Source organism: Brachionichthys hirsutus, chromosome 5, assembly GCF_040956055.1.
Source record: "Brachionichthys hirsutus isolate HB-005 chromosome 5, CSIRO-AGI_Bhir_v1, whole genome shotgun sequence".
NCBI lineage: Eukaryota > Metazoa > Chordata > Actinopteri > Lophiiformes > Brachionichthyidae > Brachionichthys > Brachionichthys hirsutus.
In genome coordinates this window covers 5,549,840-5,573,251 of record NC_090901.1, presented here as the reverse complement: position 1 = coordinate 5,573,251, position 23,412 = coordinate 5,549,840, and the positions used below count along the sequence as shown (strand labels likewise).

The 23,412-nt window shown below is 44.7% G+C and overlaps 3 protein-coding genes across 3 annotated transcripts; all 3 read left to right on the top strand.

The window, feature by feature from the left end:
- Nucleotides 1-714: 714 nt before the first annotated feature.
- On the top strand, nucleotides 715-11,756 carry cep152 (centrosomal protein 152). Its single transcript, XM_068739371.1, has 27 exons — nucleotides 715-801; nucleotides 2,386-2,492; nucleotides 2,591-2,651; nucleotides 2,737-3,057; nucleotides 3,216-3,375; nucleotides 3,928-4,068; nucleotides 4,399-4,538; nucleotides 4,636-4,836; nucleotides 4,955-5,102; nucleotides 5,198-5,289; nucleotides 5,399-5,562; nucleotides 5,717-5,918; nucleotides 6,112-6,216; nucleotides 6,304-6,434; nucleotides 6,511-6,639; nucleotides 6,721-6,856; nucleotides 7,261-7,446; nucleotides 7,578-7,835; nucleotides 7,949-8,080; nucleotides 8,163-8,777; nucleotides 9,258-9,333; nucleotides 9,443-9,610; nucleotides 9,701-9,785; nucleotides 9,882-9,964; nucleotides 10,108-10,264; nucleotides 10,363-10,466; nucleotides 10,545-11,756. Exons 1-27 carry the CDS (start codon nucleotides 715-717, stop codon nucleotides 11,357-11,359), a joined length of 5,004 nt encoding a protein of 1,667 aa, XP_068595472.1. The 3' UTR covers nucleotides 11,360-11,756.
- Nucleotides 11,757-12,246: 490 nt separating this feature from the next.
- On the top strand, nucleotides 12,247-17,115 carry LOC137893596 (long-chain fatty acid transport protein 2-like). The gene is made up of 10 exons (XM_068739007.1): nucleotides 12,247-12,709; nucleotides 13,496-13,705; nucleotides 13,788-13,943; nucleotides 14,628-14,752; nucleotides 14,843-15,037; nucleotides 15,129-15,219; nucleotides 15,671-15,869; nucleotides 15,957-16,054; nucleotides 16,730-16,857; nucleotides 16,939-17,115. Exons 1-10 carry the CDS (start codon nucleotides 12,247-12,249, stop codon nucleotides 17,113-17,115), a joined length of 1,842 nt encoding a protein of 613 aa, XP_068595108.1.
- A 1,387-nt stretch (nucleotides 17,116-18,502) lies between these two features.
- Nucleotides 18,503-23,154, top strand: LOC137893951 (long-chain fatty acid transport protein 2-like). The gene is made up of 10 exons (XM_068739405.1): nucleotides 18,503-19,086; nucleotides 19,909-20,118; nucleotides 20,205-20,363; nucleotides 20,467-20,591; nucleotides 20,676-20,870; nucleotides 21,460-21,550; nucleotides 21,746-21,944; nucleotides 22,342-22,439; nucleotides 22,522-22,652; nucleotides 22,975-23,154. Exons 1-10 carry the CDS (start codon nucleotides 18,609-18,611, stop codon nucleotides 23,149-23,151), a joined length of 1,863 nt encoding a protein of 620 aa, XP_068595506.1. The 5' UTR covers nucleotides 18,503-18,608; the 3' UTR covers nucleotides 23,152-23,154.
- Nucleotides 23,155-23,412: the final 258 nt, after the last annotated feature.

The window sequence follows — 23,412 nt, the reverse complement described above, 5'->3', positions numbered from 1 at the left end:
GTTTGCCCGCAAAAACAATGATTTAAGAGGCTTCAACGTTCATGTTGTTACAGGGAATATATGTCAGGCTAATATTCGTGTTTAGGTTAAATAACATAAGTGCTGGTAATATTAAACAAAGGTATATTCAACGTGTGTGCGTTTTCTCAGCGGCGCTTCGGCGCTGCTAATACGCGCGAGTTTTCAAAGTGGGCGAGTCCGTGTCTCTTAAAGAGGAAGCCAAACCGGCTAGCCTGAGTTAGCTTTGTACTTTTTTTTACAACGTAACCAAATTATATACAACTAATACAAACTCATTCAGAGGCAAATGGGTCTACATGTGTGACCGAACACACCGACAGAACTTCTTAAGCATTACATGGACGTGTTCTATCGTGCGTGTAGCAGCCAAGGCAAGCTAACATGGCAATCTGTCGTGAACTAGCGTCATTAGTTTGTATTGTGGACAGTAGGTTAGGCTAGCTAGCAGCTAAACAAAGGAACTTTAATGAATGAACAACTCGTTATATTCATGCAAACAGGTAAGATATCGATATATTTGCATTGTGAATGGTCAAATAAAGGCAATGGTAAACTTTAAGCTATATTGTAGTGGATTTAACGTTGACCACAATGTTTACTTTATCTCACAACTGTTAAGTCCTCGCTGTTGTGATTTCCTCTTTTTCAAACACTCCCCAGAGCAATCCCTGTAATGCCAATAGGATCGACATCATGTCTATCGATTTTGACAGTGCTGCTCTTCAAACCCAGCACGATGAAGAGGAATACGACCAGGAGGACTATGCCAGAGAGCAAGAGGTAGAAACTCCAAGCTATCATCGCGACAGCGTTAAATTTGCTGCGTTAGAGACGAGATCGTGTGTAGTTGTTTTACTTTACTTTGTTGTTACTCGCCAGTATAATCTTTACAGAACATGGATTGCTTGTACGTTGATTTATACATACACATTATACATATTTAAAAAATCTCCTTTTCAACATATGAAATGGCAGGATATACCTAAAACATACTTTATATTATGATCTGTGGTATGTATAGAGGTCTAGATATTACGCGTATCAAACTGTCATGTTGACATATTTACAATTTGTTTTGCTACTTTGTCATGTCTTTATTTGTTTATCTGAAATAGTGTTGCTTGATAAATCATTTGAGGCTTGCACTTAAAAAAACTGACAGTTTCCAGCTAGACAGGTGTGCTGTGTTATTACACACCTACAAGCTGTTGCGCCACGAACCTGAGTTCTTATTGGCTCATGGAAAAAGCCCCCTTTTCAGGTGTGTCATGTTAGGCTTCAACTAGCTCTGTCCTGAGTGAGCATGAAGAAACTATCCCTGGATATTTTTCGGGTGGGAGGCCAGACTTGGACTTTGAAAGTATACTTATAATTAGGCCCGAGCGCCTATCCTAGTTGTTTTTCTTTCTTTTTTTGGGTGGGGGGTATTAGCCAAAGTGGCCAATGTTTACCGCCAATGATTGGAATGTTTCTGCTCTAGTTAACAATACTTTATGTTTTGTCTGAACAATGGCGTTCTTTGGGAGCGACACAGGCCGATCCAGCAGGGACTCGGCAGCATGTCAGGCGCACTTTGGATGTTTGGCACGGAAAGAAGGTCTTTTATAGATATTTTATTTATCATGAGTAGGTAGATTACTATGTGGGTTCACAGCTAAAGCAGGAGTACATTTTCAGATGTTGTTGAATGTGTAAGTTGGATAATATGGGTCCATCCATTGCGGACGTGGAAGATTTGAAGAGTATTCAACGGTCATTGTGGGAAGTAAGTCCAGCTGACTCTGCTTGTTCCATCACATGTAGTTGGTTATAAAGCAAATCTGATCAATCTGTTACTAATGCAAGTGAGGATTCAGAGTGTTGCTTTGTCACTAAGATCTAAGATCTATTAGCATATTTTTGTCACTGATTTGTTGTTGAGTTTTCGCATGATTGTCTTGACTGAAATAACAATTTGTGCATTTTATGCATATTGAGCTTCATTTAAAAATGGGCTCTGATAATTATTCTAAATTGTGATTGACCTACATGTCTGAAAGTAACAGATCCTACATTGAATAAGTTTAAACTGATGAATATTTTGCAATTTTGTTGGATAAATGACTGAAATAAATATGTTCAAAATGATCATGAAATATAAAACTTGTAATATGTTTTGTGCTCATCTTAGTCATATCAGAACAATAGAATTTACAGTTAACTTGTTTTCCTGTTGCTTACATGCTTCGTACCCAAACTACACATCCCCCACTCAGGCTGTCAGTGTTTGCTGTTCTCTGGATTATTTATCCCCCTATGATTTATTTGACAATGTGGTTGCTGAGCAACCCTGATGACTCATTTCCACATGCTGTTTTATCACAGCTGCAGAAACTGCTCACAGACCTGCCTGATGACATGCTGGAGGACAGCCGGGACTCCTCCCCTGGGCTGGAGTATTCCTCCTGCAGCAATAAAAACACTGACAACAGGTGAAACACATTATTGTTGCCCCATCTGATGCCAGATTTACAGAAGTCTGGTTTTGGTCACATAAAATCAAAATGATGAATCTTTTTTGGTCACTCAGCCCACAGTCAATGTGGACTCAACGATGGCCCAGTCATCCACGGCCAGCCTCTCACGAACAGGTTCTTATTTATTTTCGTTGACACATTTTTGCTTTCTGAACTGGTGGAAAAAAGTAATCAGCCAGTATTGTCCATGTCTCTGAAGAACCCTGAAGCTGACTGCGATCAACACTATCATGATGAATACACTATTGCGGACAGAGAAGCTCAGATTAACGGACATCGGAGTCAGCCTCAAAGTCGCACCTGGAACCAGCAGACACAGGATCCTCAGTTTATCCAGGGAGATTATACATATACCAGCGTCGAGACAGAAAAGTCAACGGAGACCAATGACTTCTCCACAGAGGAGTCTAAGCCGTACCCTCAAGACATAAACATCGATGCAGCATATGACAGAGAAGGAGCATGCAGAGACAACCAAAACTATGGGGACCATCCCAATACCAGAAACTGTTGTCAACAAGTGAGTGGAGGGTTTTGCTTTTCCTTAAAAATGTGTAAATTATTATGGAATTATGTTTAGAATAAGATTGTAGTTTAAATGTGCAACACTGACTTGCACAGATATTATTATGACGCAATCATGCTTTAATTTCAAACATATGTGCTTTTAATCTTCAGGATTTTAACTCGGCACCATGCAACAGAGGTGCTAATCAGTACAAGGCTGCCTACAATCCTCACCTTCCTGCACACGAGCCACAAATGTTTAACTCAAAAGCTGCTCACCAAGAAGGTCAACTTCACCAGCTTCAACGAGAATTCCTCGACTCGACACAAAGTAAGTGTTACCGGCTGTACAAAAAGCACAGGTATGTTGTGGTGCAGAGACATAAACCACATAACAGTGCAGCGATATCTGGGAATGTCTTGATATAGCTGTCATCATCAGGAATTCCTGAGCGGATTGACCACATTTATGCAAGTAGTTTATCTCAATCTATAATATTATTCTGTAATAAAGTCCCATCCAATTTATTTTTCCTCCATGCCACTTCAGTTTTTCTGCAAACTGTTTTTTTTTAATAACAACAAAGGGATATATTGACTGATTTAATATTTCGTAGCTCTAATAAGATATCCATCCATTTTCATCTGCTTATCCGGGGCTGGGTCGCGGGGGGGGCAGCAGCCTAAGCAGGGAAGCCCAGACTTCTCTTTTATCTAATAAGATATGTTGTGTATTGCTAATTTTACTTCTTGCTTGAATGCACATGTTGATCACTATGAAACGAGGATGTGATTTCTTTTTTTTTCTTCGCGTCACACTGTTTCTATAACGGGAAATGATGTGTTTCATGCGTTGAACAGAAGGTTTTGTGCTGTGTCTCAGAAACTGCTGACAGGGAGCAGCTTGCCCAGCTGCAGATTTTAAACAAGGCGCAGCAGAGGCAGATTGAAGAGTTGGAGAGCAAACTGGAGGATTCGAGGCGTAAAATGAGATATGTGGAGCATCAGTTTGCAATTGTCAAAGGTACGCATGGCACAGTTTCTGCTGTCAGAATGGGAAGACAGAAGTGCTTCTTTTATTGCAGTTTCTAGATCACTTAATGCCATAGCATTATAAAGATGGTGTAGTATATTGTGGATTAACATTTCAGGTTCTTGCCATTTAAATTGACCATGAGATGCCACGATCAGTCTATTTGCTTGATTTAACTTGCTTGTACGGTTAGTATCAGCATTGTAGAGTATTGTTTGCCCCCTTGTGCAATTTCTGCAGAAACGCTGCGCGACCTGTGCTGGCCGTGTTCTTTTGTTAGTTCTTTTGTGGTCGTTACATAATTTTGTTTGTCATGAATAGATGAAAGGGATGGCCTAGCAGTCAGTCTAAAGGAATCGAGCCGATTGACCGAAGAGGCAAAGGAGAAAGAGACTCAAGTTCAGAACAAGTTGAAGGCCTTGGAGCTTCAAGTTAAGGTCCTCACTGAGAAAGACCAGGAGGTAAAACTCACACCACTGTTCCTCCTCACTTTAAGTGTTTGGAGCAAACTACGCCGTCATCAGGTTAAAAAACACAGTAGCTTTCTGTTGTTTCCAGAATGTGAAGAAGCAGAGGCTGGCGGAGGCTTCAGTGGACAGCATGAAGCAGCAGATGCTGGACCTCTGCCGCTCGGACACCCTGTCCAGGGCGCGGCAGCAGCACGACAGAGACATCGCCGTCATGAAGGAGCAGCATGACGCGGCAGTGCTGACGCTACAGCAGAAACTGGACATCGCCTCTCAATCTCTGAATGAGCAGGTGCGTAGAGTTTCAGTGTATTTTAAAAACTGTCCTAAACACACGCTTGAATCCATATTGTCGCCCGAGTCTAATCCATCTGTGGCAAACTACTATGTTGCTAATTGTTTGCTTCCAGATCGATGTCGTTCTGAGTTTACGGCAGCAGATGAAGCAGCAGGAGCGTCAGAGAGAAGAGGAGCAGCTGGCGAGAGCCAACGTGGTCAATGCCCTCGCTCAGCGTCTGGAGGAGAGTCAACAACAATGTGCCAAGCTGCTGCAGACTAGTGAGTGAAGGGGTGAATGCAGACAAAACGGGTCGCTGCCTTTTAATGGACCAGGTTAAAGTTATTCCTCTTTGATGCGATCCTGTTTTGTCCAGGTTCCGTGCAGGAGATGACTCAAATCCAGATCAAACTACAGCAGACCCAATCAGCCAAGGCACTGAGTGAAAACATGAGCAAAGTCTTGCAGGTCTGCTCAGCGACTCCAGAGTGGAGCCCTAAAAAATATTATTACTCAAGTGCCGGCGGCTTTGTTTCAACATTGCTGATTAATCATTATTTTTTATTTTATTTTGAAGGAGGATCTATCTGATTTGAAGGAGCAGATCACGCTGTATGAAAATGCTGTGAAACAAGGTGTCATTGCACTCGATGTGAGCAGCGAGTGGGAGAACCAGCTGTCAGAATCCTGCGTGGATTTAGGATTAAAGAAGACCAACCGGAAAAATGGCCTGCTCCACAGGTACACAATGATTATAGATCCAGGTCTCCATCAGCGGCTGTCTGCCTTTTGTCTTTGTGGGTGCGAGCGTTTGGAACTTTGCTAACTCTATTTGTATTTCTCCATCATCACTCACCATTAATCATGTAATCTAATGTCCCCGTTGCCTCGGAAGCGCCGTCCCAGCCCATCTGCCGGACTCTAAGATGTCCAAAGACGAAGCGTCGCAGCTTCTGCGACTGGAGATGCAGCGTTGTCTGGTCAGTCTGAAGGGGAAGCGGCAGAAGATCGGCCAGCTGCAGGAGGAGCTGCAGCTCTGCCAGAGTCAAAGGAACGAGCTGCAGACCCAACTGGATGAAGCCAAGCTCGGCTCTGCGGTGAGTCCCACAACCACAACCTCCCTGAAGGAAGCGTTTAACGCTCCGATAGCTTCATCGGTATTTAGCTGGATTAACCACTTCAATCCTAAAACATGCAAACGACTGAAGTAGGATAGTCAAACTTTAACGTTTCAAATTATGTGGCTTTAAATGGCCCTAATGCAAATAAAGACTGAATCTTGGTTCACAGGTCAGAGAAACCAGTCAGCTGAAACATATGGATGCGAGCGGAGAGTCTCAAAAAGAGTTCACGAGACTCCAGGAGGAGACGCGACACCTGCAGGAACAAGTGGAGGTCGGTTGTAGTTTGTCTGATAAGTTTTTTTTTTTTAGACTTCAAGAAAACATTCACGAAGGCTTGACATTCTTTCCAAAACTCTAGAGTTTAGAAAATAAGAATAAGGAGCTGAAACAGAGTGAGGAGAAGGTGAGGTCTGCCAACTCGGAGCTTTGCATCAAGATGAGACAAATGATCCAGGAACTGGACCAAGAGAAGCAGGAGGCATCTGCTCGGTAGGGCAGGAAATACAGGCTCTCTCACCATTCGCTAGCGTAGCACTGACGCGTACGTTTCTGTTTCCTCATGGAGAACCGATCGGATTCATCAGCAGTACAGGGACGACGTGGTGAACCGGATCAGAACAGAGCTCACGCTGGAACACGATGCCCAGGTTGAACAGCTGACTGCCCAGCACCGGCATCAGGTCCACCGGTTACAGTGAGTCTGACCCGTCGCTCAAAAGTTACGTTTTTAGAACCCTTTGCAGCACATTTAACGGCATTCATTACGTGATGACAGGACGCAGCTGTCTGAGGTCAATGACAAGATGCTGGCTGTACAAGAGTGTTACATATCTGTCTGCAAGGAGAAGGACCTGCTGGACGAGCACGTCCGGAACCAGGAGGAGGAGGACGCCTTGCTGAGAGAAACCGAGGTAGATGATGTGCTTAAAGCGTCGACGCAGATCAACGTTCTTCTTACAATCATCAAGCACGATTTAAAGGATAACTCTATTGTGGAATAACCTGGCCTGTTCTGTGCTGATTAATATTATTAGCCTTCAACTTTTTATTTCAAAAATAGACTTCATCTGCAGTGTTGGTGGGTTAGGGTTAGTTTGCTGCTGGTGTTCTTCATAATTGATTCATCATTTACACGTAGATCAATATTTAAATTCGTATATTTGAATGAAAATGGAACTGCAGGGTTATGGAAGGATATAAAAACACACACAAATAATGGACTCCTCCCTTAAACCTGTTATTCAGTGATGAGATTGTTGTATCCTGCATTGATTACCTCCGGACTGGGAACTATTCACGTGGCTCTCATTCCCAGCAACACATAAGAGAGGAGAGTGTCGCAGCTTTGGAGAAGCTGAGGGCTGAGCTCGAGGCTCAGCATCGAGCCACGATAAACCAGCTCGAAGCTCTCTGGGCCGGAGAAAAGGAGGCTGAGATCCAGCTGCAGGTCACCTCTCATGTAGCGTTAGCCAAGGCTGCTTGGAAGGAAGAGCAGCACAAGGTATGACTTCTGTCTTATCCGTCCAACCCCCTCAGATCCAGGACGGTGTTTTATGCCAGACGACAACGTTTGTGCTGCTGCTGTTATTTATTCATTCATTCGTGAATTATTTCTGTATTTATTTGCGGCAGATGGAGCAGGTCTGGGAGCAAAGGCTGGAGGAGAGCAGCGGAGACAAACACAGACAGACTGCCGAGGCCGCCTGTCAGGTAGAAGAGAATCCAGCCAGAGGGGCGATTACATCTGAAGAGCTGGAATCCAGGCTCGGCACCCAGAAAACGCTTCTACAACTGGATGCTGACAAAGTGAAACGGAAAGCCGTCGAAGAGGCCAGGAAACAAACCGAGAGAGAGCTGCACGAGAAACACCTGGAGGACATGACCACACAGGTCAGCTTTTATTACCAATCAGGATTTTATATGTCTTAGATGTTTGCCGTTCAACAACAACATCGGGAGGTGAAAAGGTTCGGAGGGAGATGTCATCAGTGTTGGCGTTTCAGATCGAAGGTGCAGTAACGAGGGCCCACCATCGCTGGATCGAGGATCTGACTTCATTACCAGAATACCGAGCGTCTCTCCAGACGGAGAGAGAGAAATGGGAAGAACATAAAAACAGATTCACAGACGAACGGGTATGGCAGGATTTTATCTTTGTGTCATAAACCGTTCACTTCCGTCCTCCTTATAATGCAAATCACAATTATCGTGTGTCAGGTATCGCAAGCCGTGAGGGAGGCAGAGGAGCAGTGGCATCAGAAGCAAGAGAACTCCACTCCTCACAGGGTGCAGGAGCTCCAAGAGGAGGTGGCGGCTCTCCGAACTCGGTCGGAGCGAGCAGGACGAGAGCAAGCAGCTCTGCTGAAGGCGGAACTAGCCGGAGCTAAAGCTGTCTGGAACCGAGACAGACTCCGGGAGATGTCCGTCGTCCAGGCGCGCACCGAGCAGCTGTACGAAACCAAGCTGCAAGAGCAGCGCAAAAAGCTGGAGCAGGAATTGCAGCAGTCCAGAGAGGAGGCAGACCTCCAGAAGGAGGAGCTGCTTCTGCAGATGGAGGCCAAGCTGCAGCAGACTCTGGTAGCCAGAGAGCACGAAGTCCGGAGTGAGCATGAAGAGAGACGGCAAGCCCAGAGACGGCAGATGAAAGACGACTTGCTGTCAGAGCTTCAGGTTGGTCTAGCAGAGGTCCAGGAGCAGCTTCTAACGGATCCCGAAGATCACCGGAGGAGCAGCCGGGCCACATCAGAGGAGACGCTAACACACGACATCCAGACCTCCTGCAAAGACTTGGTTAACAGAGCAATGTCTCAGGCCAAGACGGAGTGGAGGAAGGCGAGTCCTTAATGATTCTCACTGGTCTAAACGTGGACTCCTTTATCTGTTCACGACTGAGGACGACCGACTCTGCTTAATTATTAATGATTCCTTATAGTCAAGGGAAAAGGTCACAGAAGGAAAGTGGCAGAGCCAAAAGGACGGATGTGTTCGCATCCGACCAAAAACAACAGAAATAAAACGGCCGGTCCAAACCCTTCAGCCAATGAGAGATGGGGGAGGGTGTGTGATCAGATTTTTTTTTTAAATCGAGACACAAGTGAAATGTCATTGTCTCTTCAAAGCAATTGGAGGTGGAGTGTGGGTTCATGGCATCGCCATAGTAGGATTTTAACATTTGCTTCAGGTCCGGGTGTGAACAGTCTCTCCTTTTTCTTTGATCACAGCATGTCTGTCTTCATAACGGGGTGGCTTTCATGTGCTGTGCCATTTATCAGTTGCATTTCCTTTTTTAATGAAGTTATCGATGCCTCTCAGGTCAGCGAGGAGAAGCTGAGCCGCGTGCTCGAAGAAATGCAGCGTCAACACGAGAGCGAAATGGACAACATTCAAAGTCAGTCATTTGTTATTGTTACCAAACCACTAAGATGTGAAACCTTTTCCCCACCTAATGTTTATTTTGATGAGACAGAGCATCGTTATCATGCATATATCGTCTCCAGGCTCTTTGTCTCAGAAGGAGGAGCAGGCCCGCTGCAGGAAGGAGTGCACCGACGCCATAACTAAACTGCAGAAGAAGAACCGGGAGCTCCAGAGACACTTGGAGAAAGCCTGTCGTCAGCTGCAGCACAGCGTTCGAGAGCACAAAACCACCACGCAGCAGCTGAAAGGCATCCCATGCGCTTAGAACCTTTATTTCAAATGATTTACTCAACGGTGAATGCTGGTTTGTTGATGCTCTACAACACTGTTTCTAATAGACGAGCATGAAAGCAGCCTCCAAAAGGTAAAGGAGGAGCATCTGCTGCAGCTGGAGGACATGAGGCGAGCCCAAGAACCCTCGGGGTTAGTCTTTGGTTCATTGTCTAGTACTCCTGTCTGTTACTTGTCTCATATCAATCGATAAAACTACATCAATGCACGAGTTGTTCTTGATTCCAGGAGTCCTGATCAGCAACAGACTCTGCAGCAAGGCCTCACGGAGATGAAACAGCGATATGTGATGACTGTAGAGAAGATCAGAGGTGGGTCCTGATGCCTGATGATTTAGAAATGTCCCGGTTTGAGTGTTGCTATTTATTTAATCCATATTCAAACGTCATCAAAGCCTTTTCAGAGGAACAAAAAAACAAAACCCGGGTGTGATTTATTCATTTCTTTTTGGAAGGAGACATGCTGCGCTACCTCCAGGAGAGTCGGGAGCGGGCCACGGAGATGATCCGCACCGAGGTGCAGAGGGAGCGGCGGGACACTTCCAGAAAGATGCGCCACTATTATCTGACCTGCCTGAACGAGCTGCTGGAGGACGGAGGGAGGACTGCAGGGCAAGCGGCCGTCGTCATCCTAAACCATTCACTAACTCCATCTTGCGTCCCTCGTGGTCCCCCCCTGGACTAATTTTATTGATTTCCTTGTCCTGCAGGGCCGAAAAGAAAATAATGAATGCAGCAAGTAAGCTGGCAGCCATGGCCAAAGTCCTGGAGACACCTGTCAAACATAAACCTGGAAAGAAGTGCTGTTTGCAAAGTGAGTCCTCCCGCGCCTGTTGTAGAACTTCAGATCAGTGGTTTCTATTGATCGGTGAGTTGACTGCTGTGTCCACAGCTGACTGCCCCCCTGGTGGACACTTTGGATTGAGCAACAAGCCGCCGGCACTGCCTGAGCTTCCCGACTGCGGACCAGAGGAAAGATTCCTCAGAGGAAAGACCTCGGCCTCTTCGGAGCAGAAACGAACCACAGCAGGAAGGACTAAGCCTTCGGCTCGCAGGGACGTCTCTACCTCTGTGACGGCAGAGACGTCAGCAGAGGCAGCACTTAAGCCCCCAACTGCTGCCGGCACACACCCCCGCCCTGACAAACCCCCTCGACAAATGGTTTCTCCTCCCCGTGTGGATTTTCTCAATGCGCCTGCGAGGAGTAAAAGCAGGGAGCGATTCTTGCAGGGAGCCGTTTCCCACGAACTGGACCGCCGCTCTGACTTGGGGAGACACAAGGAACCCCCATTCTTTCAGGAGGCTCCTGTCAGAGATGAGGGACGGGCCGACTGGAGCGGTCGTGACTGGGACGCAGGGTTCCAGGCTTCAAGCCTCTCCTCCTCCTCCTCCTCAGGAAGGAGGGTGAAGCCTGCGAAGCCTTTTTCTGTCTCGGGGGAGTTCGATGTTTCTGATCTGACTGTTTATAATGAAATTGTGAAGACCACACCTCAGATCCAGACCTCACCTCCCGCAAAGGCCAACGCCCGCAGGGAGCCTACGCCTGGCTCTGAGGCCGAGAAGCAGCAGGGAGCTTGTTCCCGGCCCGTGTTCTCCGAGATGAGACGGCGCCAGCAGGACAGCGGCTTCGACAGTCCGTCCTACAAGCTGCAAGGCGAAGAAATCTCCTCAAAATCAATTGGCCGCTCGAGATGGATCAACAATTAGTGCCTTTTAATAAACGTCCATGTATTCCAACAATGGCGCCTGACTTTACCGCCATCTTTTATTCTTCTATTTGAAAAAGAAAAATGCAACTCAACATTTGCAGTGAATCAGTCTGGAGTTTATTTTTTACTGCTTGATGATGTCCTGGAGCGAGTATTATTACATTTCTATGTATTCTGGTCAGAAGTCGTGGCTTAGCATTTTTAACCCGTCATGAGAGACCTGGTAATAGATCATCCGAGCATGGTTTTACTATCTCTGGGATTAGTGATTTAGATTCCAATGTGCATCTGTGTTTTTATATTTAGAAATATTTTTTCATATATTGAGATATGCTGTGCATAGACTATTTCTGCGTTTCTTTATTGTTTGTATTTGTTGTAATAAATATTTTATTGCCAACTAGAAGGAGAATAACAATTTTTTTTGCATGTGAGCAAAGATGACCTTTGAGCATCGAACCAACACTGCGTGCAGATCCCTGGGCTTAACATCCAATTTAAAAAAAAAAAGGGTTTTATGCCGAAAGTGGTCACATGCTCCAAAAGATTCAAAATAAAATAAAAACAATTTTGATAAATGAGAAATATATAAGATGGCCATTAAATTGTAAAATAAGGTCATATTATGAAATATATTTCTTAAATATATATCAAAATCCAATAACCCAAAGATTCCTTTTGCTGATAATCAAAAAGAAAAATTCAAGTTGAGTTTCTAAAACTGAGAAGCCACTTGTTTTTATTTTTTTAAGTGTACCTGCTGACCTTTACAACAGGAACGGACATTTAACAAACCAATGATTAACAGATGTTAGTCTTCATGTTTCCTCCAGGGTGACCTGTTGAAGCCCCCCCCCCTCCACAAAGCCAAAAACCAGGACAAGCATGCTGCTCTGGATCGCGTCCGCTCTCGGCCTCACCTTTTTATCCATTTTCATCATCCATTCTAACTTTTTCAAGGATGTCCGACACGTGATCACTAAACTAAAAGCGGGTCGCCGCATTCTGGAGTACGCGCGCACTAATTTCACCATCCTGGATTGTTTTCTGGAGGTGGTGAAAACGCACCCGCACAAGCCGTACATCCTCTTCAAAGACGAGACGTACACGTACCGGGACGTGGACGAGCAGAGCAACAAAGCCGCCAGAGCCTTCCTGCAGAGCGGGCTGGTGACGCGCGCCGATACGGTGGCGTTCTTCCTCGGGAACGAGCCGGCGTTCATGTGGCTGTGGCTCGGTCTGCAGAAGCTGGGCTGCTCCGTGGCGTTTCTCAACTACAACATCAGATCCAGGTCTCTGCTGCACTGCTTGAGCCGCAGCGGAGCCAGAACGCTGGTGGCGGCTGAAGGTGAGGACTCCGTGCGTAAAAAGCTTGTTTGGATGCACTACAAGGTTTGTTTTGGTGAAAAAGGAACGTTTCCTTATCCCTTTTTTGGACATTCAGTTGGAAATTGGACAAATAATATTTATTTAAATGTGTTTTTCCATCAACTTTACTGCTGGTATCTAACTGATAAGGGCAGTGTGGTGGCACAGTGGTTAGCACCAAGAATTTGTTGCTTTTCTGTGTGGAGTTTGCACGTTCTCCCCGTGTCTGCGTGGGTTCTCTCCGGGTTCTCCGGCTTCCTTCCACCACCAAGAACATGCAACTTAGGTCCAGGTCGTTATTCGAAAAGAGAATTAATTAATAAATAAATAAAAGGTCACTGTTGTAAACTATTCGGGAATCCCTTTCCTTCCTTACCAAATCTGTAAACTTTACTCGTTTTTGTAACCCTGACTCATTGTTGTCTACACACCTCTTAAAAGAGATGAAAGAACGGCGGGAAAATGAAAAATGTCTAACAGAGAGAAGAGAGAAGCCTCATGCGTCACACAAGCCGCCGTCCGTGTCGATCCGTGTCTGCAAAAACAAAATACAGAAGATATATATCAAACATATTTGTATATGGAGGCTTGCTGGCTGATGCCAAAACCTCTGAATCTGCAAGTGGAGCTGCTCGTAGTCGTGTGCAGCAGCGGTGAATTCACTACTGTCACTAATACCTGCGTTGCAAACGGAAATACTGCTGAGCATAATACGTCTAAATTCTGTCTGAAAGGTGAATAATTATTTACTCGGTGTCATTCCCAGAGCTACAGGATGCAGTGGAAGAAGTCCTGGACAGTCTGCTGGAGCAGCAGGTCTCTGTTATCATCCTGGCTGATAGATGTCAAAACGCACGCATGGTGAGCTTCAAAGACAAAATGAAGCTGGCCTCATCGCAGCCTATATCCAAGGATTTAAGGTCACACGTGACTCTTCAGAGTCCAGCGGTCTACATATACACATCGGGGACGACGGGTGAGCTGCTTCACGTTTCAGATCTTAAGGGTATTCCGCCTTAACAGAAACATGATGTTTACGTCTGCTTCTCCTTTCACAGGTTTACCAAAGGCAGCACAAATCAGCCACTTCAGAGTGTGGGTCATGTCCAAGATAATGTATTTAATAGGAATGAACAGCAACGATGTGATTTACTCGAGTCTCCCCGTCTATCACACTGCAGGCTTCTTTGGATTGACCGCCGCCATTGAAAGGGGTATGCACAGAAAATGTAATAAAAACTTCAATGACAAGAACAGTTTAATTCAGGGGTCTCAGGTGTTAATATGGCCTGTGAGTTTGATAGGAACTCTTTATTTTTTATTCAATGAACACTATCTGAGGCAGCATGGTGGCGCAATTTTTCTTTAAGTGAGTAAAATATTTCTAGAAGCCACTCCCCTCCATCCAAATGGCACTTTAGCACGTTGGAGCACCCGTGTATCGTCTCATAGGCATCATACAATTATTACTTTATTATTATATTATTATATTATCATATTTTGTTTTTTCAGCAGTTGAAACCCATTGAAGTCAAAGAACTTTTAGTAATGAAGTTTGAGAAGATTAGATTTTTTTTAACAAAGCTTTTTTTGTGTGTGTGGAATACCCGATGCGCCCAACCTCACCCAGACTCTGCCTCCTGCGGCCCCAAAGTAGTTTGCGTTTGAGACCCCTGGTTTAACTCAACAAAAAGACCAAAAGGCACATCTCTAAATACTGTCCTGCTTTGTGTGCGGCCCATTCGATTCAGTGGACTTAAATCTGTAAGAAATTTGCCTTTAAAAAAAAAAAGAAGAAGTAATTTATTCAGTCAAGTCATTTTTGGATTTTTCATGAGAAAGACAAATATTGAAAATTGCAAACCCAATGTTTTTGTTTGTCATTTTGCTTTATGCAGGTGCAACAGTGGCTTTAAGGACAAAGTTTTCTGCCTCTCAGTTCTGGGACGACTGCAGGAAATATAACGTCACTGTCATACAGTACATAGGCGAAATTATGCGTTACGTCTGCAACACGCCAAGGGTTGGTACCGTGGTTCTCAGCAGTAACGTCAATGATCCGATAACGTTAAAGCCACCAGAAGATGATTTTACATCTTACCATGTTCTACAGAAACTCAATGATCGAAGCCATAAAGTGAGGATGGCGCTGGGCAACGGGCTCAGGCCAGATGTCTGGAGGGACTTTAAAAGCAGGTTCGGAAACATTCAAATCTACGAGTTTTTTGGAGCAACAGAGGGGAACTTTGCTCTAATAAATTACTGCGACAAGGTTGGAGCTGTTGGGCGAGACAACTTCCTCTTTAAGGTAACTTATGCTGCATTCCGTGCATTCCACGTTACGAGATAAAGATGAGCAAAGGGTAATGGAGTGCTTCTTTCTGTTTTTCTTCTTGCAGAAGTTTTTTCCGTACACTCTGGTCAAATACGACGTGTATAAAGAGGAGCCTGTGAGGGATTCCTCTGGTTTCTGCGTAGAGGCGGCCATAGGTCAGTCAAAACCAATGCTTTGAACTGAAGCTCCTTAAATCTCACAAATCATAATCCAAAGAAAATTAATTGGGATTTTGTTTATGTTTTCATTGAAGGAATTCCCCAAATCTTCACCTTGACTCCCAAAATAATAGATTTGCACGGTTTTATTATCAGTATACTGTATCAGTATATATGGAATTTTATGTCTAATGTCCTAGCCTGGTTTTAACATTGCCCTTTAACCATGGTGTTTGAGAATTCTCTATATACCAATAAAAAGGCACAAATAAGGTAACTATTTACAACATTGTCATTTCAAGAGCATGAAATTCTGTGATGCTGTGATGCTATCTTTGCCTGAAATATTTGCTGTAACATTTGTTTCATTTGTATTTCATTTGCTGATCGCCTTACAGGAAGTGTAACCTACTGGGATGATGCTTTCTAACTTGTTGTCGTTGCACAGGTGAGCCTGGACTTTTCCTATCTGAAATAACACAGAAATCCCCATTTGCTGGTTACACAAGAGACCTGCAGCAAACAGAGAAGAAGAAGCTGCACAATGTCCACAAGAAAGGAGACGCGTACTTCAACACAGGCGACCTGCTCACCATCGATAAAGACGGTTTCTTCTACTTCACCGACCGAGTCGGGGACACGTTCAGGCGAGCTGAGGTTTTACTTCTCATCTCATTCAAAGCTTAGAGTCCCGCCTTTAACAGCCTTCGAGTTTTTGCGTTTACTCTTAATAGATGGAAAGGAGAGAACGTGTCCACGTCTGAAGTTGCTGATGTCATCACGCTGGCTGACTGCATTGAAGAATGCAATGTGTATGGAGTTAAGGTGCCAGGTAATTCTAACTCCAGAGCTTTGGTTCTGAGGAAAATAGAACTAATGCACTGAGCCACCGGCGGCAGCATCTATGCTGTTCTGCTGGGCGACGGGCAATAAAGTCCTCGTCAATAAACGTCTTCTGATGGTGAGATAAGGTGGTTGCACCTTTGCACATCAGTTCAACCCTTAACCTCCCGCATCAGGTAATAAAGCACAGCCAGACGGCGTCAAGAAATCAGATTACAATCCTACTGAAACAACAATGAAATGACACTAGACCGGTTTTGAACAATCCACTGCAGACCTGAATTGGTGAACCCAAATGTTACGGCTGTTTGTTCAGTCTGAAGAAATGACATGATAAGAGAGATATTATTGAAAGTGTCCAAAAAGAAAATCGCCTCCTTTGGTGGAGGTAAAAACTCAGCTTGACCGTTTGCTGTTTGAAGGATGAAGGGATTATATAATGGAAACTTAAAGCCAGAATGGTAATTATATAGTCATGATGTTACGCTCTGTTTTAATAGGTGGCGACGGGCATCTCTAAACTGCACATTAATAATTGTTAATAATAATTATTGTACAGGCACTCTTTTTGCAGAATGACTAGTCAGTTAAATGTCAGTTAAAACAAGGAATTGTTTTGGAAGCTGACATTAGGTGAAATAAAATGGCGCTTTAACTCTTTCAGGCCTGGAGGGAAGCGCAGGAATGGCTGCCGTTTCTCTAAGAGGACAGAAATTTGACTCTGCAGGTGTTTTTGAAATAGTTGAAAAATTCCTGCCGACCTACGCAAGGCCGCGATTCATAAGAATCAAGGTACATGGCTTCTTATGCATTAATTTGTGGCTTTCAGATGATGATCTAATTCTCCATAATAATTTCGTGCTCTGGTTCCAGAGTTCCTTGGAAGTTACGGGTACGTACAAGTATCTGAAGAATTATCTGGTGCGAGACGGCTTCAACCCCAATGAGATTACGGACTCCCTCTACTTTCTGGATGAGAAAGTCAAGCGTTACATCCCGCTGACGCCGGACATATTCAGTTCAGTCATATCAGGGAAGATCAAAATTTAAGAGGGCTTTTGTTACCACACATTAATGTGATTTGTGAGTTTTCACTTTTGTTAATTCAACAGTTAATTAAGGGTTAATGCACATCAGTGCATTAACCCTCTTACTGCTGCTCCACATCACAATGATTGAACATTAAATGCTTCTAGTCATCATAATCATAAATTCATCCTAGATCTACTTACATAAATTAAATGAGGCAAATTAATGTTTTTTTTTAAATACAATTATTATTTATGTTCTACAATGTTGTTGTCCACAGGTCTACGTTGAGCTTTTGGGATTTAGTGTTTTTTTTTTTGCTGTTGCCACACTATCGATTTATTGAATATAATTAATAATCGCAGTTTTCTTTTTTAATCAAATTATTCTTGCAACCCCTAGGTGGTGCTGTTGCTCACAATGCTGTCATTTTAGTCACGTCTGAGTTTATCTTCCTGTCACAAAAAGCAACTTATATAATTCTAATTATGAATCTTGTTTCTCTGATTTTTTTTTTTTTTTTTCAGTGTAATAAATACTTTAATCCTGACATGAAAAATGAGGTTTGTGATTAAATAATGAGAATAAATAAATCAATAAAGCTACATGAGACTAGGGAGTGTTTCTGATCAACCTCGTGTCAACACGCAGGTGAGAAGCTTTCCTCTCACATTTTGGTTGCGTGCAGGTGCAGGGTGACCCAGGCTGTCTTGACCCGGGCACCGATCAAACATCTACAGAACTATACAAGCATGATGAAATAACTTGTTGCAGAAAAGACACTGAGAGATACATAAACTGCATCAGAGCCTGCAGGAGTAAAATAACGCATACAAAATTAGTTTTTGTTAGTCACGGTTCGAGGTTTGTGTTCTGAGTCCATTTCTAGTTTTTTAAAAAATATATAAATCCTTGAAATCTGCTCAAAGAAACCAAACATGATTTTTTTTCCCCCGGAATTTTTACCCTTTAAATGTTTAAATGTTTGAACTATTAATTATTTATTACAAAAAGTTACACTTCAATATTATTCTCTCCGTGGAGGCCGAACCCCGGGTGGAAACAGGCGGAGGTGTTTGCGTGGAGCGGCTCCACTCCTCCCCACTGAGCAGCAGACGAGCGGCCGCGCGCGGAGTTTTACGCACCAGTTTAACACTTTTGTTTATTTATTTAGATCCGATTCCACATTTGAATCCCGCAGACATTTACGTTGTTGGACAATTACCAGGGAAATAATCCGACTTCAACGTGGAGGAGGCGCAGATTTATTCGGTTTGGAGTAAAGCGCAAAAATCACGACGCGTGGAAAACGTCGTGTTAATAAATGGATTCCCGTTGATGATGGATGGGGAACACCGGAACCGGCAGATTCCGGTGTTGTACCTGGTGGAGGGTTCGGCACCGCCCCGAGGAAAGGGGGGGGGGGGAACCCAGAGTGAACTTTGTCACAAATATCGATCAGCCGCGTTATTCTTCCTACTGACGGATGAATCCGGACAGCTGCGCTCTTCAAAATGTTCCTCTGGCTCACTGCTTTCGCCGGACTGGCTCTTCTCTTCCTGCCGTTCTTCCAGAGATGGTTCCCCCACGCCACCGATGACTGCGTCTACATCCTGAGGAGCATCGGATTGGGCATCAGGCTCCTCAGACTGAAGAAGCGCAAACCCTTCTACAGCCTCCTGGACTGCTTCTTGGACGCAGCGAGGACACATCCCAATAAGACTTTCCTGATCTTTGAGGGGAGAGAATATTCTTACGGTGAAATGGACAAGCAGAGCAACAAGGTGGCCAGAGTTCTGCAGTCCGAGGCCCGGCTGAAGGAGGGGGACGCCGTCGCCCTGTTTCTGGACAACGAACCCAACGTCGTGTGGACTTGGCTCGCTTTGGCCAAACTGGGCTGCCCGGCGGCTCTGCTCAACTTTAACATCAGGTCCAAGTCTCTGCTGCACAATTTCTTCTGCTGCGGGGCCAAAGTGATCGTCACCTGTGCAGGTAGGACAGGACACCATACAGAAAGCAGCAGAGCGCTCAAGATCAAAGTCTGAATCAGTCCCCAGACTAGAAGTGATGAATATTTACAGAACCAAACAGGAGCCAGGGAAGCTGAGATTCCCGTTAGGAGCTACAACCTTCATATTACGATCTCCCAAACCTCCTCGAATCAGGAATCACTTCAGCGTTCTTCTTATTTTGGTAGCTACTGCAGGAATAAACAGCATTTATGCACTATTGATGCAGGTTTCTTCCGAATTCAGATCAGTATCAGCCTGTACAATATCTGGAATATTGGTGGTGGATGTTGTGGGGATATCTGTGTAGGTTTTATCCAAACAATCCTAATCTTGTAATTACCCCGATACCACAGTGGGAAATAATTGGAACCCTAGTAATTGAAACCTGAGGCATTTTGTTCAGGTGCAAAATCTACTCAGGTTCTAGATTATTCCTGCTCGACAGGACAGACAGAAAGACAATCCAGCCCTAAAAAAAATATATATTTCGTTACCACTTCCTTGATGAGGTAACGAAAAGGGCAGAACCTGAAATACATGTTCTGACAGTATTCACAAAGAAGACATTCCCACAGCAGAAGAGTGAACAACAGGTTGGTGTGAACTGTGTGACCACACTGTAAAGTATTATTAAATCTCCACCTGGTCTTGATCTCCACAGGATACACCCCCATGCTCCTCTTGAACTCGCCCCCCCCCCCCCCCCCATGCTCCTGTCACCGTGGCCCGTCTCTCACAAGCACATGGGATGCGTTTGCGCAACAGTTTGTGCAGAGCTGATTGCGTGTTTGTGTATCTGCAGCGCTGCAGGACGCTGTGGTGGAGATTTTACCGACGCTTAGAGAGGAGGACGTCAGCGTGTTCCTCCTGTCCGATTCCTGCAGCATCCGGGACATCGAGCCGCTGTCCGAAAAGATCTCGCAGGCCTCGGATCAGCCGCTGTCCCGGCAGCTCAGAGCCAATGTCCACATCAGGAGCACCGCTCTGTACATCTACACATCAGGCACCACAGGTAGGCCTGCAACCCCCCCCCCCCCCTCCCGAAACTGTCACAGAGGTCAACACTAAGAGCCGCCGTCACCTTTTTATCCATTAAAGGTTTGTCTAAAGCAGCCATCGTTACTCATGAGAGAGTTTGGGCCGCCTGCTTCGTGCAGGCTTTGTGTGGAGTCACATCAAAGGACATCTTCTACATCAATCTGCCTCTTTATCACAGTGCGGGCTTCCTCATCGGAATGGCCGGAGCCATTGAGAGAGGCAAGGACGCTCTTCTTTAGAGCTACACACCTGGCTGGGTGAGAAAGAGTCGGCGAATCAGCCTACATGAGATAAAAGCTGTGTCCTACGATGTTCATCGCAGGTTGCGTTATTTTCCTGAGGAGAAAGTTCTCTGCATCTCAGTTCTGGGACGACTGCAGGAAGTACAACGTGACAGTGATGCAGTACATCGGCGAAACGATGCGCTACCTCTGCAATACGCCCAAGGTAGACGGGGATAGACGGGATCACCGTCGGCTTGAGGAGGAATTAACGAGCCTGGTCTAAGTGTTGAATCTGATCTGCTTGCAGAAAGACAATGAGAAGAATCACAGAGTGAGGATCGCCATCGGCAACGGGATCCGAACAGACATTTGGACAGAGTTCCTGAATCGCTTTGGTGACATTCAGGTCAGAGAGCTGTACGCTGCCACAGAGGGAAACATCGGCTTCATCAATTACACGTCTAAGATTGGCGCGGTGGGGCGAGTCAATGTCGTCCACAGGGTGAGTAAAGGAACCGGTCTGGAAAACTGGAACGTAGAACCCATGAAGGCACGTAAAAAAAGCATTCTTGTTCACCAGAGGATGCGTTCGACTGGAATGTCTCAACAACTGTTCAAGGGTCGAGTTTTATTTGTTCACAGAGGACACAGGGTTGCACAATGTGTTGCTGATAAAAACAGTCATATACACACACAGGAATTATTCCATTTAGAATAAGATCAAAAGAGATTAAACAGTTGTGTAGGCATTTGCAACATTTTAAACAGCAGCAACAAGATGGCGACGACAATCTGGACAGTGTCTGCACACGACATGTCACAAACTGGGAAACGTTGTCCGTGAACTTTAACTGCAGTGAAGCGCCGGGCGTCGTGAATGTAAACAGAGTCCAATAGACTTGAACAGATGCAGTCCGAGCCATTTACAGTACATTCTGCTGTATTTGCGACCAGTCCTGAGTGCTATTAGCATGTTAGTGCTGAACTCAGAGCAATACGACGGAGCCGCCTGCATGGCTTTAAACCCTTATTGACTGATCATGTGTTATTCAGGAACATTTTAAGGGAACTTTTTCTTTTCTTCTTTCTAGTTTTTCTTTCCCTTCACTTTAATCAAGTTTGACATTGAGAAGGATGAGCCTGTCAGGAATTCTGAGGGCCTGTGCATCAAGGCACCCATAGGTGAGCCGGTTTCCAGAAACCTACCTGCGTGTTTTCAGTTTCCGTCATCGCTCAGCCAGCTAACAGTTAGTTGAAACTGAAGCAATTTGCCACCATGTAATTGATTCATTATTTGCTTCTTAGACATTAAAATGTGTATGCATTATAAATCGTCAGTCATACAAAACCACACGCGTGTTTTTGTTTTGTGTTCAGGCGAGACGGGGCTGTTGGTGGGAAGGGTCACTGAGAGGTCTCCATTTGTTGGTTATGCCGGCAACAAGCAACAGACTGAAAGGAAGCGGCTTTTTAATGTTTTGAAAAAAGGCGACTTGTATTTCAACACTGGAGATTTGCTCCAGTTTGACCACCAAGGCTTCGTGTACTTTCAGGATCGAGTTGGCGACACCTTCAGGCAAGTTGGTCATCGATGGCCAAGTCGTGTTGTTGACTACCTCAAATAAAAGCGTCCAGAACTAAAGTTGTATTTTCAGATTTCTGTCTAAATTTTGCCGGTCTACGGAGATATACAACTGGTCCTCACTTAAGGACGGAGCTACGTACCGGAGACCTTGTCGCGAAACAATTTAGTCATTAAATGAAACCCCCATTGATTGACAAAAAAATGTGGTATATTTGCATACGTATACTCCATTTATACTGTACATACGCACGTACTCACTCAACTGTACAGCGATTCCACATACTTTTAATATTTCCAAAAGGCCATCGTAACTCCGAGTCGTCGTTAAGTGAGGACCATCCGTATTGGCCACTGTTTAATTATTAGCTTAAATGTGTTTTTGTTACAGGTGGAAAGGCGAGAATGTTGCCACATCAGAGGTGGCAGACGTCCTCACAATGGTGCAGTGCATTTCAGAGGCAAATGTCTATGGTGTTAAAGTTGAAGGTATTTTTGTAGTAATGGATTAAGAACAACAAATCTAACCAATTCTATTCTGTAAGTCTATGTAACCAAATTGTCTGCTCAGGTCACGAGGGGCGGATCGGCATGGTCGCTGTCATTTTGAAAGAAGGACAAGATTTCGATTGTTCAGACACCTACAGGCAGGTTGTCAACCACCTCCCGACTTACGCAAGACCTCAAATCATCAGGATTCAGGTATGAGACAAAAACATGGATTTGCTGTATTACATCATGCACATGCAGCCTCGGGTAGAATGGTCTCCTGAGCACCCGTCTCCAAGGTATCTCCTTCATTTACTTTGGCTTGGACACAATCTCATTAATATGTTGCCAAACCTCTTTGCTTTGTTTAAAACCAAACCAGCCCGCCGAGTAAGTGATTTAATCGGTCATTGTAGCTTTCCACGAGACACTCACCTGTCAAAGGAATTTCTCTCATTGTGCAATGATTGTTGCCGTTTTTAATACTAAGGTTGGATGTATAATAGTCCTAAAAATCACCGCATGTATTTTGCAGCCATGCCTGGAGATGACAGGAACATTCAAGATGAAGAAAGTGAGGTTGGTGGAGGAGGGGTTCGACCCGGCTCACATCCAGGACCCTTTATACTTTTTGCATCGGGAGAAGATGATGTACGTTCCCCTAACTGAGGAGATCCACAGAGCGGTCATCTCCGGGGAAATTAAACTTTAACACAGAAAAAGGTCAGCGAACTCGACAACGGTTTTATTTACAAAGTAGCAGCTGATTGAACTTTTTCCACGATCAATCATAAACCAGAACAACTTTGCATCTACACAGTTAACCTTTGCTCAGCCAGCATCCGTCCCAAATTAAATACCATCCTACAACAGCTTCTCCTTGTAAAAAGGGAGAGTGTAATTTGGGTTTGCTGGGCCGTTGAGCCTTTCTAAAAATCTGAAAGCGACTTCTTTTTTTTGCTGGTGGGATTAC